Source organism: Mycteria americana, chromosome 2 (assembly GCF_035582795.1).
Source record: "Mycteria americana isolate JAX WOST 10 ecotype Jacksonville Zoo and Gardens chromosome 2, USCA_MyAme_1.0, whole genome shotgun sequence".
In the NCBI taxonomy this organism is placed as follows: domain Eukaryota; kingdom Metazoa; phylum Chordata; class Aves; order Ciconiiformes; family Ciconiidae; genus Mycteria; species Mycteria americana.
Genome location: NC_134366.1, coordinates 3,089,148 through 3,109,214, shown reverse-complemented (window position 1 = coordinate 3,109,214; position 20,067 = coordinate 3,089,148). Strand labels below are relative to the sequence as shown.

At 44.4% G+C, this 20,067-nt stretch overlaps 1 protein-coding gene across 1 annotated transcript in view; it reads left to right on the top strand.

Moving 5' to 3' along the window:
- The window catches only part of WNT9A (Wnt family member 9A), a 61,380-nt gene extending 41,550 nt beyond the window's left edge, over positions 1-19,830 (top strand). Inside the window, exons 3-4 of the mRNA XM_075492212.1 lie at positions 160-422; positions 12,947-19,830. Of these exons, the coding sequence (XP_075348327.1) occupies positions 160-422; positions 12,947-13,420 (737 nt within the window). The 3' untranslated portion in view covers positions 13,421-19,830. The remainder of the gene's footprint in view (positions 1-159; positions 423-12,946) is intronic.
- Positions 19,831-20,067: the final 237 nt, after the last annotated feature.

Genomic DNA, 20,067 nt, shown 5'->3' with positions numbered 1-20,067 from the left:
CTCTCCGCTGTGTGCTCTCCACCATTAGTGATGCGCGTAGAGCTTGGCATGCTTTGTTGCCCAAACTCTTCTCACAGTGGGTTTTGCCTTGATTTCCTCTTTTCTTTTTTAATCCTTGCTCCAGCTGCAATTAAAGCTGCCTCCTCTTCTCCCCTGCAGGTTTTAAGGAGACAGCCTTCTTGTACGCTATCTCTTCCGCGGGGCTGACTCATGCCATGGCCAAGGCGTGCAGTGCGGGGCGGATGGAGCGTTGCACCTGCGACGAGGCCCCTGACCTGGAGAACCGTGAGGCTTGGCAGTGGGGCGGCTGTGGCGACAACCTGAAATACAGCAACAAGTTCGTCAAGGAGTTCCTGGGGAGGAAGCCCAACAAGGACCTGCGAGCCAGGGTGGACTTCCACAATAACCTTGTGGGCATGAAGGTGCGTTGCAGACTGCTCGGGGTGGAGGTTCAAGCCATTGTGGGGTTTGTGGGGGCAATAAGGTACTGCATTTGGGTGTGGAAACAGGAGTGTTGGATGCAAAACACATGGAGTGATCCTTCTGCTGGAGGGGTGAAGTCTCAATTATGGGACTATGCCCTCTTTTTGTCACTGTGCTTCAAGAGTTGTGCAAAACCATTGGAGGGAAACCAGAGGGGAAAGAATCAAGACTGTCCAGGTCTAGAAAACGTGAGCTGGGGGGGGAAATATTGCTGGCTTTCCACAGGGAGGAGAGGGTCTTACACTGCAAAGGGATGGAAAGGCAGGTTCTCTGGGCTTACATGTGGTAGGACAAGGAAGAAGGGATTTACGCTGCTGCAAGACAGGTTGAGGGATGCTTTTCTTGCAGTAGTTCAGTAGAGCATTGGACAGTGTAGCATTTCCATAGCCTGGTTTCTTTAAAACCGGCCAGACAAACACCTGGCAGGGAACCAGGGTGGAGATATTCCTCTCTGACTGACCTCAGTCCTAAAAGTCCCTTCAGCCTTATTTTCTGGCAGCTTTTCACTCCACCTAGAGCTGCTGGGATTTTAGCTGACAGTGCTTGCCTGTGTAGTCCCTCCTTTTTTTTTTCCTCTTATTTCTTTTCCCATCCTTATCCTCTCAGCTGGAAGGCTTTCTGCTCTTTACCCCATGTTCCTTCCACGAGGCTTTATCCTCCTGCCTGGCAGCCTCCCTGCAGGACTGATGTAAAGGACAAGGTGTCTGCAATTGCTGGGATATCCCAGCAAGAGAGGGGAAAGGAAGGGGCTTTCCACCTTCTGCCATAATCTGCTTGGCTGTACCTAGCCTAGAGTTGCTTGAACACGAAAATCCCTCAGATTGGCCAGCACAGGTGCCTAGGATCAGTGTTTCATTGCGCCAACCTCGAAGGGGGACATACTGTAAAGTTATAAATAGCCTTCGAGCCTTGTTATTGTCAGTGTGATTGGATGGAGGGTTGGGGCTGGGATGGGGGACCTGGGTCTCCAGTTTCCCAGGCAAATGCAGCCCAGCCAGTTGTGCATTCTAGGAATCGTCACCCCAGCTCAGTTGTTCCTGTGTGTATGCATAAAATGTCATTCCTCACAACAGAGTTGGGGCATCGGAGAATGCCATCAGCGAGTGCTGGCCAGCAAAAAGTCTCTCCCTCTCCCCACCATGAGATGCTCCTAGACAGCACTGAGATCAGGATTAGAAATATCCTGGATTTAGCTTGCGTCTGGCTTTGGCTCACAGCTTTTCTGTCTCTGGATTAAAAGGCTCAGTGCCTCTGAACTCCTGTTGCAGCTCTTTGGTGTGTGAAACGGGCTTTGCAGGGTGATGAAATTTGTTTTAATCCTTGTGGTCAGTTGTTCCCAAGGGCCTGTCCCAACTCTTTGGAGTTGGCTGGGTAGCAGATGGGACTGAAAACGGAAGTGGTGGTCCATGGGAGGCTGGGATTTCATGCTGGAGATTGCTGTGAGATGTCCCTGCTCTCCTCCCTTTCCAGAGTCATATAACAACAGTCTTGTCAAAACCTACAAGGCTGTGGCTTTAGGTGCCATTGACATGTTCTTGTAACTCCATGAATATCTCCCCTCCAGCAGTGGTGGGGCTAAACTTGCCCAAGGGACTTGAGCTAACTCCTAGTGCTCTCCACCCCAGTAGCTGCAGTCAGGATGCCCACAAGGCTGAGACTCAGTCTTGGATTTAGGTTAGGTGTCCTTATTTGTCATCTCTGCTCTACACTGCCTATGTGACCTTGAGTGAAACTAACTCCAAGGGTGAGCTGGAGGGAGTGAATCTCCCCTTTCTGCCTCCCCTTTCTTGTCCTGATCCCACTGTGAGTTAGTTCCCAGGGGAGGGGGAGATGTCAGGGACTCTCTTGCATCCTCTGCCTCCACTTTACTTGGCACGGTCAGGCTCTGGTCATTGGCAGTGATTTCTAAGCACTAGTGTAATATCTGCAGCTAAACAGCTGAGTAACAGTTGTGACGGTTGTCCAGACACTGAGAGCCCTCATGGCAATCCAAGTCAAAGACCTTTGCTGCAGGTCAGTGATCCGGTGTTCCTATTTTTGTCCACCCACGCCGTGTCTGTCGAGTTGGTATTGCTGTCTGACAGCTTTCCTTGCCTATTTGCAGCAGCAGTTGAAATGACTTCTCTGTTTATGCTCCTAGAATAATTGTACCTTAGTCTGGTTGAAAGGCAAGCCAAGCAGCCCACCAGATTCACAACATCACTGTGAAGCCAGGCAGAGAACAAGTGAACTGTATGTTGAGAAGGAAGCTTTTAGGAGGATGGTAGTTCATGATCAGGAGAACATGTATCCGTATAGTCAGGATAGGTGGACCTAAACCATTGGCACAATACGGTGTCATTAAGATTGAGATATGTTTGAGTCAGAGATGAGGACGCAGGCTGGCTTTGTAATTGCAAGGCCAGAACTTGCAAAGCTTGCTTAAGATTTCAAATTATTGAAACTAATTTGAAGCCTGAGCATTGAACTTCCTGGTGTGGTTGATGGATTGTCTGATGTTGCTTACACCTGAATGTAGATTAATATCAGGTTCAATCTGCCTTCTGGTCCCACTGCCAGTGCAGTGTTGGTGGAGGATGAGAGTTGCCTAGCAGGCAGTACTAGGTTCCCTTGCTGAATTTATTGATATTTTCCTTGATGAAGGTAGTGGGTTAAATATGAAACTTGGAATGTTTCCTCTACTTGTCTTTCTCCAAAGAAGCTGCCCATTGACTAATTGCTGCCTTAGACTTTTGAACCATTGACTAGCAAGAGATGCTAACCTAGTGGCTATGACAGTCTGAAACCACTTAGAACTAACCTAGTTAGGTTATTTGGGCAATAACTCATACGTATTTCATTTGATGCGAATCAAAGGCAATATAGGAGTACAGTTAGCCTTGATTTGTGCCATTTTGGAACTGAACAATTTTGAACCGGAGCACGCATTGTATAACTAAGATGCTCTTATGGCCTCTAATGTGTTAAATGTCCCTGTGAGTTCCAAAAAGATGATTATGGTCACTTTGAGCAGGAGCTGAGATGCAAACTGAATGCCTTTCCCAAAGTTATGCAGCAAGCCCACGATGGAGCAGGAGACTGAAGCTGGTTCTCCTGAATTCCTGCTCGGCACCTGCTGTATTTTTCCTTTAACCAAACTGCAGACTTTATGTCTATTAGTGAAGCCATACATGCATGAAGCATAACTTTTGCTGCTGTGCTACAGACTGCTTTGGACTGGGATGAGAATGGACAAAGATTTTCTTTTCCAGTACTTTGTTTTGCTATGGGAGCTTGCTGCAGTGCTAGCCTACGTTGGTGTACTTACAGTGTATGTATGGATGCACATGTGTGCGTTCGCTGAGGGAGTGGAGGAATATCTATTAAAGATATAGCACAAGCTTGGTGGTCTCTCGCTGATGCTTAACAACACATAATCCTTCCCATCTAATTACTCCCAACCATGGCAAAAATGTATAAATAGTCCCTTGAGACCCAGGAAAAAAATGGACCTGTGCTTAATTGCCTGATCTGGCAACCAACTCTATACCCTTCTGGTCAACATGGCAGTTTCTCCATGGTGTCACACTAGTAAATAATCCGCGTATTTCTGCGAGGGTGACATTATCCTATCCCGCCTAGTTTTAGTGTCTCTTGGTAGACGTTCTCATTTAATTATTATTTTACTTCTGTTTTTTTACAACCTTGATGGGCCGACTGTAATTTTGCTGCCACCAGTGAAATAATCACTGAACATGTTGTGCCCGTGATGGCTCACAAAGTTATATGATATGACCTCAATCACTAATGAAAGGGCAAGCTTGTCTAGTGTGAGGATGAGGTAATTAGACCAGGACTTCTCCAGCCTTCTCTTTATTGAAAAGTAGGAGCTCTGAATAGACCACTTATTAAAAAAGCAATTTCCCTTCCTTTGCCAAATCTACTCTTGCTCATTCAGCTATTCTTTCGGAGGGGTCCTGGGTGGAGAGGGTGTGTGTTGGGGGGAGATGTGTGTATGTGTCAAGGGGATGGGGGGCGGTGGTGCTGAGAGAAGTCAACTGTATTAAAGCTCTGTTGCCAGCAATGAAGTTTCTTGGTTATATTAAATGAAGCACAGGCAGCCTTGCTAAAGCTCTCTTCTTCTCTATATCCTCCCCCTTTCCCCCCCCCCCTTGTACACACAAGTGCAGCACTCTTTTGTAACCCATTAATGAAAAGTCGGAATATTAGAGCACTCAATTAGTTCCACTGGGCTTGAGTAAGTGATGTTTTAATTAAATTTGCCCAGTTTCTCAGCAAAGTATCATTAAACATGACTTTCCAACTCCCTCTCTGGAGCGTTGCTAAGTTTCTTAATCCCAGGAGTGCTGACCTCTTCCAGAGGTATGTCTGGTCAAGCATGTCTTACAGATCCAAGGGGCACTATTAAAGGGGGCTGCTGTTACCCAAGGAAAAAAAAAATTGTCATGTTCTCATTCCCTTTTCCCTTTATCCTTCCAGAAGGAGGGACACAAGCAATCCTTTGCCTTCACTACCCTGAAGTCAGGGGTATAACCACAGTCTCCTTTGAGAGCCAAGAGTGTTTAGTGCAAAACTATGGGAGGGCAGAAATGGAGAACAAGAAAATTCCTCCTGCCCCCGAAAGGTCTCTCTTTAGGTGATATCCCCCTTTGAAACTGGTTCCCTTCATGAGGCTTCCTTAATTGTTTTTGCACAATATCAACCCATATGTTTTGGTCTGCGCAGACTATATGCATGTTTCTGAAGGATCCTTGTCACCCTTGTTGCTGTAGGGTTCAAGTCCAGACCCATCCTGAGACATGTTCAGCCTGCATCTCTGAAACTATACAAGATGCTCTGGAGAGGATAGTGGGAGGTGCATGGACTTTTCCTTGCTGTTGACTTGCTTGTTTTGGAAGCCCATGCAAGGAATGGCTTTTCCCCTTAGGCAGTGTTGGCAGGGATCTATCTCAAGGGCTGAGCGTGCCTCCTGCGCTGGAGACGGACTCTCCATATCAGGTAGATGTTTGCCCAGCTATCATCTGTCTGAGGAACTTCACGAGCTATCACATAACATGTTATCAGAGCATACCACCCTCTTCATTTCTGTATCTCCATTTTTACAGAGGGGAAATTGAGACCCAGAAAGATTAAGTGACTTACTAAAGGTCACACACAGGCGTAGCAAAGCAGAGACTTGCACCCTGGTCTCCTTTTGCAGAGGCAGTGTTTATAAGCACTGCCCATCCCGTCTCGTATGGTTCCTACTAGCAAACATGATTCCAGTCAAACTCTAGAGTTTGTTGAACAGGCGAGCTGAAATGCTAATCCTTCTGTTTTTCTGCACCCTCAAAAAGTGTAATAATTGCTTTTTGATGAGACTAATCCATATGAACTTACTACCACAGTTGGTGCATGCGGGGAAAAAAAGACATAATGCATCCTTTAGGTAGTTTCTTTAGGGGGTGCATTTGCAGCGAGAAATCTAGCATCACATTTTTACCGAGGTACAAATCAAACCTAGCAAATAGCAGCCTCTCTGAGACTAGCTCTTGACTTTGTATGTACAGATCAGTTTGCAGGGCCACTGCTAGTATTAATTGCTCCAGGTTATGACAGGTAGGAATGCATAAGCATGCTCTCTGGATTTTCCCTTCCTTCTTTCAGGCTGAGATTGGCTCAGCCAAAGTCTTTCTAAGGCCTGGAAATCAACACTCTGGAAAAAATTGCTTACTGTGTCCCATAAGTAATTGCAGTTAGTGGTTTATAGTTTATGTGGAGCTTTCTTAGTATGTGAAGCACACTAGGAATACTGAAGGGGGAAAAATACTTTTAAAGTTCTCAATTTAAAGTTATGTTTAAGTGTTTGTGTATTAATGCATATTTCACTAAAATATGAGTGTTCATATTTTTAAAGAAGGAAAGGTAGTGGAGAGGGAAAACTGTTCTGAAAAAACAGTTTGAGAACAGGCTCAAAAGAAGGGCTTCTTTTAACAAGATACAAGAAAAAAGGGAAGGGAAGGAAAAAGAAAAGGAAACTTCTAATAATCTGTGAAACTTTTACAATTCAACCAATGGCAATGGCCAGTGTTAAGGGACAAGTCTGGTCTTCTAGTTGTTTGGGCACTGTGAAGAAACGGGGACTGTGGCTGCTGTCCAAACAAACGTTAATACTTAGGCTTGGTTATTCTCTCAGCTCATGTAAATTGAAGGAGAATATGTATATAGAGGATGGAAGAGATTTGATTTGCAAAGAAGCATCCCAAAGCCCTTTCCGAAGTGAGACAAGATGAGGGCAGGCTTTTTCCTGGATGAGCTGACTCTAAGGAGGTTCATCTGCTCCCTCCTCTCCCCCAAACCATAGCGAATGGTTTGAAGCCTTGGAGCCGCAGACCAGCCATGACGACCGTGGAGCTATAACCGAGGAATTCCCACGGCTGCGCGTCCGCTCCGGACTGCTGCTGCCCAGACAAGAGTTGTCTGAAAACCACCGCCAGAGCCCCGTGACCCAGCTGGGAATGAATGGGAATCTGTCCTCAGCGTTTCAGCTAAAACACTGAGAAATTGTGTGTTGCAGCATGTCTGAGACTGATCATTACGGGGGCACTTAGTCTGAGCTTCGTAGCAAACCATTGTTGTGAGGAAGGATTACATGTTGCATAGCAATGCTCTGCTGTGATCCCTTTTCCCTATGGCTCTTGTAAAGCCATTTGGGCAGGCGGTCCTGTAGTGCTATCTAATTTCGTCTCAGCAGCAAGCACCAATAAAGACGGTTCAGTCTTGTTCTATCATAATTGTTTTCCTCATTGTGCCTTTGTCAGTATTTGGTATTCTCACGACGAGATCAGTGGGAGTTTGTGTTCCTAGGTCAAACGAACTAATTTGCTCAGAGAGCTTTATTTTCCTCCCAAACTGCTCTCCTATTTGTGAAACTACAAGACCAGGTGGCTGTTCACAGGAGAGTGGGAGGACATAATTTCAACGTGTGGTGCTATCCCTGATCCACTGATTGTCTTTTCAACTTTGTTTTCGTGGTAGAAGCTCTCTCATATAACACAAGGATTCAAATGCACACTTGTGTTGTTACTCCTGAGTTACTATGACTCTGGTGTGTGGTAGCTATGGTGGTTAGCCCGTGGAGAGCATGAAATGTTTTGTGCTTTGAATTAAGCTAATACATTTCGCTTCACTTCTGTGACAAGATAGAAGCATGCATGTGGTGACTTACCATGGTGTAGATGAAATATGATTATTAAATAAGTGGTGAGGCCGTGTGTTCAAGAGAAGTTCAAGTCTATGTAGGATGGAGGCAGATCAGGCTCTGAACTGTGGTGTGCCTTGAAAACAGGAGCTACCTATGGCTTGTGAAATAAGCTTGTGTTAAAGTCTTATTCTGCCTCATGTACCCTAGGCTTTTTTGGTAGTAAAAGCTAAGCTATTCTATCCTGGAAGTCCCTCCAGGTTTGAAAGCATGATCTAGACATTTACCCGTTTGTCCCAGGACCCAGCCAGGAAAGGTTTCTCCAACACTGCTCCAAGCAACCTGCTGACTTGGATAAGTCTTGCATTGCTTCGTGGAGGAATGAGGTGGATTTAAGTGTCTCTGAGAGGAGCCTGCAACAAGAGGAGGAAGGTCTTTGTGGAAGCTGGGGAATGAGATGGGAAACAGAAGGGCTTTGCCAAGATTCATTTTGGCTTGTGGGTGGTTAGGGGCCCGTAGGCAGCAGCTCTCCATCACGCGTCGCCTTGAGTAGCTGCATCGTGACTGACAGCAGCAGGGGAGGCTGGCTGGGGAAGAAATTTTTCTAGGATTTTTACTATAGCTGCCTCTTAACATTCTTGAGCCCTTCCCAGCCCTTCAAGGAGAAGCTTTATGGGGCAGTTGGGATGCACCACACTTGCACGGTGGCCATATGAAAATCCACATGCTGGATTTCATGAACTGGTGCATTCATGAGATCGGGGACAATGGAAATCTTTTATGCTTTGGTCCACCAGTGCATGACATCTAAGCTGTCCTAGCCACTGGTTAACAAGGAGCTAGAAGTGGGTCAGGAAAAAACAGACTGGGATTCATTAGGGGCTTTGTTCATCACTGCTTAAACACAGACAAGGAGAATAGGATTCATCTACCTAAATATACACATTACTACTCTTTGAGAGACCTTCGTGCTCCTGGAGGGGCAGCTGGTGATGAAGTGCAATGTTTTACAGTAGCTCAAATAATGCTAGATGCTGATATTTAGGCACCTGAATTCATCCCAGAGGGTGGGATTCTGCTCATAGTTTAAGATATCTAAACTGAGGTGCCTCTGTGTGAGCCGGGTCCCTAGGCTCCTGTGAATGAGTGGAGATGTGGTCAGCACAGTTGGAGCCGGGAGTGCTGTTCAGCTGAGCACGTGCAGGTGTCTGCTTCGCTGTAGGATCCCCTGCCTGCTTTGGCTCCGCTAAGTCAGATGAGAGTTTAGAGGTGTTTCTCAAATGTAGGCATTTAAACTCAAATATCTGCCTCAGTGAGGTCAACCCTGGCTGGATGGTGTGATTCAGGTGCCTAAACCTACATGCCTATTCCTGGCTGAAGGTCTGCTGCCATCTGCTAGCTGCCAATCCATCAGGGTCTGGATTTCCAACACGTGTTGTGCTGTATCTACCAGCCCCGTATAGATGCCTTGGATATACTGCACCTGCAATGTCAGCTCTCCCACTGAGCTCTGGAGAGGTGGCTCCTGATGAGAACAGCCCTGTGTCCAGGTTCCCTTCCTGCATTTCATGACCATGCCTCGTTCAACCAGCTCTAAATCCAGCCAAGCCTATGCGCAGGAGCGTGTTTACCAGCAGAGCCAGTTCCTGTTGGTTTCTTGCTTTCCCATCTCCTGTACAATGGTGGTCGTCTCCTTTTCCAGGTGGAGCAGATGTGAATGGGTTGGGGGAGGTGGAAGGGTTGAGAAAAGCCTGAACCGATGAATGACTGCAGTGTGTAGCCCTTCTGCAAGTATCTCAGCAATTTTGCCCAGTTTGCTGATGGTCTGGGCGTGAAATCAGGTATAGGAGCTTTGTTTCACATGAACTCAGCTCTCACTTCTGGACAACCAGTGAAATGTGACTTTACATGAGGGACAGTATGGGTGAGGGGTTTTTTTCTCGGTGTTGAAATGTGTTCTGTACGCTCTTGTCTAACATTGTGGGATTTCTTGCAGAGTTGGCTAGACACTTTGGCATGCAAAGCGTGACAGCCCCTAACCAAGCCGGCCCAGCTGAGTACTAAAAGCAGTAACACATCTCTCTCTGTAACCCGTCACTTGTTTGAATGCTACTGTGTATTATTGGATTGCATTTGAAAAGGTCTTGGCTGTCGCAGGAATGAAGTGTGACCATTGGCCAGGCTTTGCTGAAGGCCGTATTATGCATAGTGTCTTTCTAAAAATGTCTCTGTAATATCAGGATTGGGCCAGACCCCAATTCTGAGTCCATGACCTATTGCACATTTGCACATGGTGCTCAGCAGGACTCATGCAGCCAAATAATTAAGAACCGGATGGTCAGGAAATGGACTGGAGCCAGTCCTCTGCTGTCATGAGGCCATAATGTTGGCAGATGCCATAATGGGCAGAGGGGGGAGATTTTTTTTTTTCTTTTTCAGTTACCATAGATGCCCAAAGGAAGGGCATTTCAGTAGTACCTTGACAGGAGGCAGCTCTATAAAACAGACTCTGTTCTAACTTGCTATTTTAAGGGGTGGTTATACCTTACCCATTTAGAGTCAAAATGTAACCTATTTTTGGGGAAGGGGGTGGGGAAGGGAGAACTAGAACTATAAATACTGTTTATAATCTGTGGACAAAATGCAGGTTATCTGTGACTGTCCAATAATGTGTCTGCTCTCGTGTTGCCCACGGAGGATTCCCAAGTGTAAACCTATCTCTGGAGAAAGTGGGGGAGAACATTCAGATGCCATTTATAAGGAGATGGATATGCTTTTGTGCCATGAAGCGTCTTTATTGCAGTCTGATTCAAAAAGGACAGGATCCTTTGTTTAGCATCACTCAGTTTATGGGTATGGGGTCCTTTACAGCACCTGGGGGGCTCTTACCACCTTTGTCTCTAAGATGAATAACCATCAATTCTCTCATTCCTTTCTTCTCTTCCCTTCCTGATACTGCTTCTCCTTCCCATGCTGCTTTTTGTGTTGAAAATAACCTTCTCTTTCTGTTCTCTTCATCTTGTATGTGAACACTGGGGTTCCACTGGCTCTGCTTTTCCTTCTGTATTTACGCATTCTGTATTATGCAGTTACTGGCTCTGCTTTTCCTTCTGTATTGATGTGAAGAGAGCTATTCCCAGGCAAGATCTGGACACCTTCCTCTATGGAGCTTGATTTTTCTTTTGCTTTGGGAATAAACATATACATTTACTTCTCTGATATCTTGAACAAGTTATTGCTGTCCTTCAGGGATCTGTGAGATGAGCCTAATGTCTCATTACAAAACCCTCTGCAAGTGTTTGACTATTAAAATAAAGGAAGGACTTGAAACCAAGCCTTGCCATTGATAGTTGCAGTCAAGAGACATAAGCAGCACAAAGTTTAACATGAGTCCTGCTGTGGAGGGGACATAATCCACTTCAGTTTCCAAAGGTTTAAATGTTTTCCCTTTCTTTTCCACCTTGAGATTTGAAGATCTTGGTCATAACTGCTCTGCTTTTTTTTTTTTGTGGAGAGAATAAAATATACATTTCCATCCTAGTTGAGGACACCTTATAGAAGGTTCTGCCAATACATTCTAGAACTTATGCTAGTCTGGGACTTGAACCTTGCAGTGTGTTCCTTCCTGAATGGTGGCTTGTGTAGACAACACTTGGGTGCAGCAACCCCTGAATGCCTGTGTGATGCCATTTCCCTTTATCCCCTCACCAGAATCCCTACACAGTGTTTAGCTAAGTGGCTTTTCTACCCCTGGGTCAGGCTTTTTGTAAACACTTGTGGCCTTGCTCACTATCTTGCCTGGTCAAATCTCAAGATCCGTTCACCCCAAGGTGCTGCTGAAGCATCAAGGCAGCGGTTGGGGTTCCTCATCCTGACAAGGGCCAGCTCCTGCTTGCTCATGATGGGGCAGATGGTACAGCCTTTAGTCCAGGGAGTCTGTTCCCATGGCCAGAACTGACAATTTTAAATCCTCTTATCTCCCTACAGAGTGGCTGCCCAACATCCTTTCTCTGGTTGAAAATTGAAGACTGCTCCCCTAGTCCTCTCTGCAGCCACCAGCCCTGTTGTAGTCCCCAGGGGTCACTGCCTGAGGGCTGAACCCACTGGTATGGATGCTTCTCACTGCACCATCAACCCAGATTTCATGTTTTTCCCCTTGAAACCCTCTGTGTGAGAAGCCAGATTCCCCTTCCAAGCTGCCTACAGCTGGTGCCACAGGCAGAGTAAATCCTGGGGGCTGCATTAAAGCACCTGGAATTACTGAACCCTTCACACAGGGGTCTGTTTTCCATTTCTTCATATCTATCTATCTTCGGAGAAAGGGAGGGCACGGAGGAGACTGAGGCACCCATGGGCTTTACCCTGCATGAAAATGTGCTTCATTAAACATGTGTTTGGCCAGCAAGCCATGGCCCTCTTTGTTTTTAAGAGCACATGCAGACTTCATTGCTAGCAGACAAAAATTGGCATGTTCTTTTGGGCATGCTGCCGCACTCCAGAATAGGATTCTGAACACAGGTTGGAGAGGTGGAGGCTAACTGGATGCTTTTGGAGCTGATGGTTTTGGTGGTGGCGATTCAGGCTGTTGTTCTTGAGGACTTTATATATAAATTTCAGCTACATGAAGGTTTTTCCTCAGTCGCAAAGTGAACTGGGTGGTATGCTATACGTAGTTGCTACTGGTGGAAACAGCACAGCTTAACCGTGTTTCCACTGAGCCTGTGCTGCTAATTGGGAGCTGTGTGATTTTTAAGGTGGTATCCTGTGTGTGGTGGTGTGGAGAAGGTTCCTACTGTCCACGCTCATGTTCTGGGGCGTGTACCACCCCGCCTGTGTGTTTGTGTGTTACAGCAGCACTCTCCCTCTTCTCTCCACTAAACCAACTCTTTCCGCTTTTATTACGTCTTATCTCCTTGTTCTTACTAAAATAGATAAATAGGTATTAAAATATGTATTAATCTCTTAGTTGCATCGCAGCTTCAGATCTCTGTCTACGTAGATGAGTGCCAGCACCGGACAGTCTTTGTACACCTTACTAGTATCATTAACTAGCCAATAAAGCAATATTCTGGCAGGTAAATGGCGTATTCCTGGAAACTAGGACCCTTCTAAAGCAAATATTTCCTGTAGTGTGTGTTTTTTGTCCTCTTCCAACAGATGGTTTTTGTATTGTCATCAACTTTGTGTTCCAGGAGTGTCTTCTAGCAAATGTTCTTTTTTTGCTCTGTGTCTTGATTTCTTCCCCCGTAACTGATTTTCTTTTGGGGCCGTGTGTGTCTGCAGGTCATCAAAGCTGGAGTGGAGACAACCTGTAAATGCCACGGTGTGTCTGGATCCTGTACTGTCCGAACATGCTGGAGGCAGCTCTCTCCATTCCACGAAATAGGAAAGCAGCTGAAGCAAAAGTACGAGACATCACTCAAAGTGGGCAGCACTACCAACGAGGCCACAGGGGAAGGAGACATCTCCCCACCCAAGAAGTCCATCCCTGGTCACAGTGATCAAATTCCAAGGACTACGGATCTTGTCTACATTGACGATTCCCCAAGCTTCTGTATGATGAGTAGATACTCGCCTGGGACTTCGGGAAGGAAATGTTACAAAGACAAGAACTGTGACAGCATCTGCTGTGGGCGAGGGCACAATACGCAGAGCCGCGTGGTCACCCGTCCGTGCCAGTGCCAGGTCCGTTGGTGCTGCTATGTGGAATGCAAGCAGTGCACCCAGAGAGAAGAGGTTTACACCTGCAAAGACTGATGCATCTTCTGCTCGATGGCAACCCTTGGTGACGGGCGATCTATGAGAACTACATATGGAGACAAACAGGGTTTGATTGACCTTCTGGGATCTGAAAGCTATGTTGAGACATAAGCACTTTCTAGGGTACAGGTGACCCAGCTGTGTTGCTGTTTTGTTTTTTGTTTTGTTTTGTTTTCCTGTAGACTGAATTTTAATGAGGTCCAACCATGTGGAAGTAAGTGCCTGTCACACTGGCGTTAGACACCAGTTGACCTTCACCTTAGTCGTCCATGCAGTTTGACAGATCATTCATCCTTGGAACATCTTGATCGTTTCACCAATCCTCCATGAACTCCTGGGCTAATCTATTCTCTTTGGCATAAATAACCTATGCTAGTTTATTCCTGAAGCTTACCCAACTGCTTAGAGAACTAAGCAGATATGAAAGAAAGATCTTTCCGCTTTGAATGCGATGGTACGGGAAGCGGTCAATTTCCCCTTCTAAAACTGGAGAGAGGTGTGTAGGGTAAGCAGGAACAGCCCTCATGGTTCCTCTAGTGGAGTTTCTGCACATTGAGCAAATGAGGCTCTGACAAAGAGACCCACTGGGAGGGTAAGCTTTTCAAAGACAGCTCCGTATCCACGTGCTTTGATCACCTAATACAGCTCAAAAAATGTTGGGTCCACCATGTTGCAGTCAAAAATGTATCCAAGAAAGAGGTTGGGAAGACAGTAGAAAACCAGATGTGCCTGTCCCCTTCAGTCCAATCACATTTTTTTTGTTTTTTTTTTTTTTTTTTTAAAAAACAATTTCTTCAAATGCAGTTTCTTTAGCACTGTCGCTGTCTTAAATTTTTTTTTAAAACCACTAGATACTTTTGTTTTATTTTTACTTTGTGCATGATTTATTTTTCTCTCCTCTTCCCACCTCTTGCTGATTGAATTCACCCTGTGGTAACTGCTTCAGAAATCTAAACTGGAACTTTTTAGCCTTATGCCAGCTGAATTTGGATGTGTGTTTCTGAGTAGGACAAGAGAAATTCCAGTGCATCTTGGAACGCAGTGCTGTCTTGCATTGTATAGCAGCCGTTTTGGACTGGATCAGACCTCTGGACGAGTTGACTTTGCTTTTACTAGGTCATCATTCCGTTTACTCTAAACCATGGCAGTGGTACATGACACAAGCTGTATGTAAACCCTATGACCTTAAGGTTTTTTTTTTTTTTAACCACTAGATCGAGAACTGTATTTTTAAAATACAACTGCTAAATGGTAACCAACTATTGAATTTGGAACAACCAATCAACGAAGAGACAAACTATCAAGTGGCCAGAGAAGCCAGAAATTGACTGCAGTGGTAGATCACTCTGACACTGTGAAATAGATGACAACCTTCAGCATTTTGTTTTTCCTTTGAAGAGGATACTTGCAATCCAGGACTTGATGCGGCAATATCGTTCAGTCATAAAAGTGGATTGGAAGCAGCCAGTGAATGCCTTAACGAAGCTTTCTAAGGAAACACTGGAGAGCACAGGGCATTTTATTTTATTTTTGGTAACAATTTTTTATTTGTCCAGTAGTAGCAATTTCCACCAATTTCATGTAAGCCATTGATCTGGTTCTCAAAAGAGGAAAGCTGGCTGGAGTTTTTCAAGCAGTAGCAGATGTTAGCCAAGCAAAAAGAGAGCAGTTTTCCAAGATGGACCATTATTTTTCAAGGTGTTTTTTCTTTTCTTTTCTTAATTTTTATCTTTTTTAAATTTTTTTCCCCCAAATAGTAGCCACTAATATTTAAGCTGTTCATGTGCATCTACTGGGAGGAGAAGAGATTTTTTTTTTTTCTTGGTAACAAATACCTGCAGTCCAGCCTGGCTCATTGGCATCAAATCTTGAGGTGGGGGCATGGGGAGGGACAGGATGTTACCGTTAATAGCGCAATGGGTCCCGCAAAGTGAAGCGTACTGTCTCTTTTTTGATGTTTGCTTATTTGCTGTACAATTCTGGAGGTTGGGGTAGTGCTGGAAAAGGAGGAATCCACACATGGTGTTTGTCCCTTCCGCCACGGCAAATGCACAGTGGTGCGTTCGGCGCAGAAAGTTTGCAGGAAGGTCTCGCAGCTTCTGGGAGATGCACCGCTTTGAAAATCACCCACGAGCAGTTTATCTAATGGTTTAAGAAATAAACTGACTAGAAACCTATTATTCAGTGTGTGCATGTGTGTATATATATACACACATGCTGACACGTAAAATATATATATAAATATTGAACAAACATTTATTTATTGTAAAGCCCTTCAGAAGGACCTTCTTATGGTTTCAATGTGGTATTATGTTAAATTCTCTTTCTCCCTCTGTCTCTCTCTTTCACACATATGTGCAAACTCACTGTTACATTTTTGTGTGTGCTAGCATAGCTCTTCCCCTCCAAAGTAAGGCTGGATCCAAACCTGCTCAAAACATGAGGATTTTTGGGTCTGATTTACTATTTCTGGCCCCATTCTTTTAAAAAAATATTTGTTCTTAATTAAAGAATGGGCTGCAATTTATGTGCATTATTATTATTATTAATTATTATTATTATTATTGTAATATTTAAACCATGGGCCTCATTTTCCTGCTTTTCACTGGTGTCTCTGTCTCCGTTGACCTCGCTGGAGTAACTCCACATTGCACTGGTGTGAGAGGAGAATGAGTCCCTAGATGCAGAAGAGAGGGCAGTGTTGGCATCGATATTGCAGAGAAAATGCCTAGGTCCGATGGGATATGGTAGCTTGGTGTGTTTGGCAGTGGGGGGGAGAGAGATGGGTGGGCAATAAGGCAGACTGTCAAAGCTTGACTAGAAGAAGGAGTCAAAGAGTGAATGAACTACTGAGTGAAAGAGCTCTTCTGTGTATTATAACTCACGCACTGAAGCCTGGATGCTTTCTGTAAGTATTTAAAAAAAAAAAAAAAAAACAACACAAAAAACAAATTGTATTTATGTTAATGTGGATATATTACTTGCCTGTTATATATTGTAAATAGCAAGGTTTATTCTCCTGTGGTTAAAAAAAAAATTATAAATAACTAAATAGTAGCGAGGCACATGTGTTAAATGTATAGGCAGTGTATAAAATGTACTAACACTCTGAAATCAGGAGAACTTGTCTTCTTGGCCTTTTGACCTAGGGTGGTAAAACATATGTGGGTTATTTTCCTTCTTCCCCCCGCCACGTTGTGTGTGTTTTGGGTGTGTGTGGGGGGGTGTTTAGTTCCAGCGTTTTCCGATGTTTGCCTTATCTTTGAAGAAAGAATGGGGGGAAAAAGCCTCATTTTGGAAAAATCCAGTGGAGCTTGAGTAGTATGAAACAAGTAGCAGCTGGTAGAAAAGATGTCAAACCTTCTCAAAATCCTCTCAAGTGCTTGACCTGGGTTTTCTGCTGGTGACAGACGTGCGTTGGAATTGAATCAACCCATGGAGCAGGAGCTTCTGCTTGTGCTGCTCCACACACGAGTTCAGAAAAACCCTAGATAAGAGACCCTGAAGTCCTTTATAAAACATTGGGTAGTGTCCTGTAAAACCCTTTTTGTTCCAGCTGTATGAAATTGGATTTTTCCAGAGAGGCGAATTCTACCACCACACCACTGGATCTCCAGTGCAATTCAATGAAATTGGTTTTGTAAAACTACTACAAGAGTGGATTTGGGTCCCTGAGTCTTTCATGGTGTCGTTTCATATAAAAAAAAAAAGTGCAAAGCAACTTTTTCTCTTTTTCTTGCCCCCAGAGAAACAGCTTTTTGCAGCAGATGTAACTGGAGAAGGATGCATGGGTGTAGGGGAGCTCTCTGGTTTCTGATCCCCTTTCACCCCCTGTCCCCCCAAAAGTGTCAAAGTGTTGGTTCTCCTAAGCTGATCCAGCAAGACTTGCGAGATCAGTTTTGGGGTGGGGGGGTGCAACCATTATTTATATAACTTTTTTATTAATTTTTTTAAAAGAGAAGTTAGCTGATGGAAGAATATTTTTATTGAATAGTGCATTTAGTTATGTCAGAAATATAAAAAAAAATATATAATATTTTTGTAAACAAGGCAAACTGAAAATGTTTGCTGTTTTATATTAGAATTTTCTATTAAAAGAAATAAAAACCCACACAAATAATTGTTGCACCCGTCATCTGTTTTTTAACAAGCTTCTATTCTGTGTGACTGACTCATATATGCCGGATGTGGAGACATGCAAAACAAGTCCTAAACATTATGTTCTCATTGTCTTCCAGCTCTCAAAAGACTCCAGTTGGTGAAAAAGCAGTGTTTAATCCAAGGGGCTTTTTTTTTTTGTTTTGTTTTAACTCCTGATGCTAAAAATTACTTATGAAGAATCAGTAGCTTGTAATTAAAATACAAAAAAACTACCCCGAAACCTCAAGCTTACCCTTTTTAGTTGTGCATCTTGGTCTTGAGATGGCTCTGGATGGAGCAAATTCAAAACCTATTTACAATAACTAGGTATTTGCTATTGATCTCAGTTGGCCTGGGAAGAATGACTCTTAAAAAGGTTGTTGGGGGAAAAAAAAAATAAATCTGAGTGCATGGGAAGGTTAAATGAAGAGGACCAAATTCCAGGCTTGATCTAACAGAAGCAATTTTTATCTGTTTGAATGGGGCAGTGTAAAACTGGGGAGCTGGGAACTGCTGGGTCTGCTGCGGTTCAGGAAGCCCGTCGTTCACCTTCGGAAGCAGGGGATGAGTTATGGACCATCTGTTTTCAAAAGAGCTTTTGGGATTGCTGGTTTGGAGACTGGAGCAGGGGCGAAATAATTTCTGAGGATTTTTTGTGGTCGGCCAGCTCGTACACATCTGCCTTCCTTCAGCCCAGGTCTTGAATTTCTTTGTTAATCATTTTTCAGCTGCCCTATTTTAGCCAACACATGAGGAGAAATTAGGTTGGTTTGGCTGTAGTAGGGTTGGATGAGAACCCAGATGAAGGGACAGATTTCTCAAGGGTACTTTCATGGAGTAGATGCTGCTTAAGGTAATTTTCTGGTGGATTATAGTGCCTGTGAAAAATTCCTCAGTTGATGTTGCAGTAAAATTAGGTCTGTTCTGTACTCGATAAAACAGGTGCAGCAAAGCTCTTCGTTCCTGGTTTATTCAGCTCTGTGCACATCTGTTGGGCTGAGTCTGGCTTCCGTGGTCAGCTTGTCCTGGCTTTTGGTTTTCAGGATGCTAACTAGGTGATGACTTTTGGAGAGCAGCATTTTCCTGCAAGAGAAATAGTGCCTTTTATGACCATTACTGCCCATGTAACTTGAAGGAGGCTCAGTATGGCACAGGATCAGGCCTGTAGAAATCTGGTCATTGCTAAAGCAGTCAGGCTTAGGACCATGGATATTACCACTGAATAGCTTTTAGATCTATTTTTCACTGATGAACATTGGATTTGACCAAGCTATTTACATGTTCCAGGAAACAGAATATTTCTGAACAACAAAAAAGGGGAATCTCTAGTATTTGTGGGTGGGGAGGAAAAGCAAATGGATGTTGCAAGCACAGTTTAGCTCTGGAATCGTGGTAGGCTTCTTGTAACTACATTTCTTCAGGGGCAGGGAGTGAGTAGGGTGTAAGTTAAGACCCTAAATGATTCAGACCCATAAAATTCAGCAGGCTGTTAGGGGACACATCTGAATAACACACTTTTCTCAGTTCTTGCTGAATGTTTTCAGAAATTGGCAAAACCCTTCTCAGTAGCATTGGGCAAGGTGACCCAAAGGGACAGGAGATTCCTCCCTCACCTAGTCCTCTCTTTCATCACAGGGTTGCTCAGGAAAGTTGGGAGAAATGCTGACATGCTTGGCGTAGCGGGGCATTTGCAATGGGCCTGGAGTCATCCCCCTTTAGATAAGGAGCCCACAGCCTGCAATCAGTGTAGGCACCTCTAGAAGGTGTTTTGGCCCATGTGGAGGTGCGAGTTTCTCCCTGCTGATAATAGAAGGGGATAAAGACATAGACACCCAGGTTAATAGAGGTGGGGATGAATTCAGGACTAATCAAAGTATGTGTGGATAACCCTGCCAGCTCCCATTGGAGATGAGCATGGACCCATCTGAGACAGCAATTGCCAAACTAGCACAGGAATTTTCCCTTGTTCCACCCCACCCTACCCCAGTCTCTAACAATGCCTTTTGAGGCCTGAATGTAAAGTCTAGGATTTGTTTTGCACCCTTGGGATGGCATTTCCTTTTAAAGGGAGGTGGGAATACTAACATGAAGGATTAATATTTTTCTTTTTTTTGTTTTGTTTTTTTTTCCAATGTCTTATGGGAGCCTAAGTTATTTTTCTCTACCTCATATGTACAGCTTGTAGGTATAAATCTGATTCTGAGTGACTGTTGAGAATGTATTTAAGTTATTTAACATCTTTGTATAACAAAAAAAGCCAGAACAAATGAAACAATAAATGTATTTTAAATTATACTTGAAGCGTGCTCCTCTTTCTTCACATACGTTGAAAAAGGCCTGCATTTAGTGGTTGCGGGAGCCCCTGTGCCTCCCTCAGCACTACTCCTGACCTCTGGTCCTGGAGCCAGCCTCTATCCGTGGCTAATGTAAGCCTGAAAAGGCTGTTAAACCTAGTAGGGTGGTAAGTGTGTTGCCTAAATGAGTAGCATGGTGTATTTCCAGCC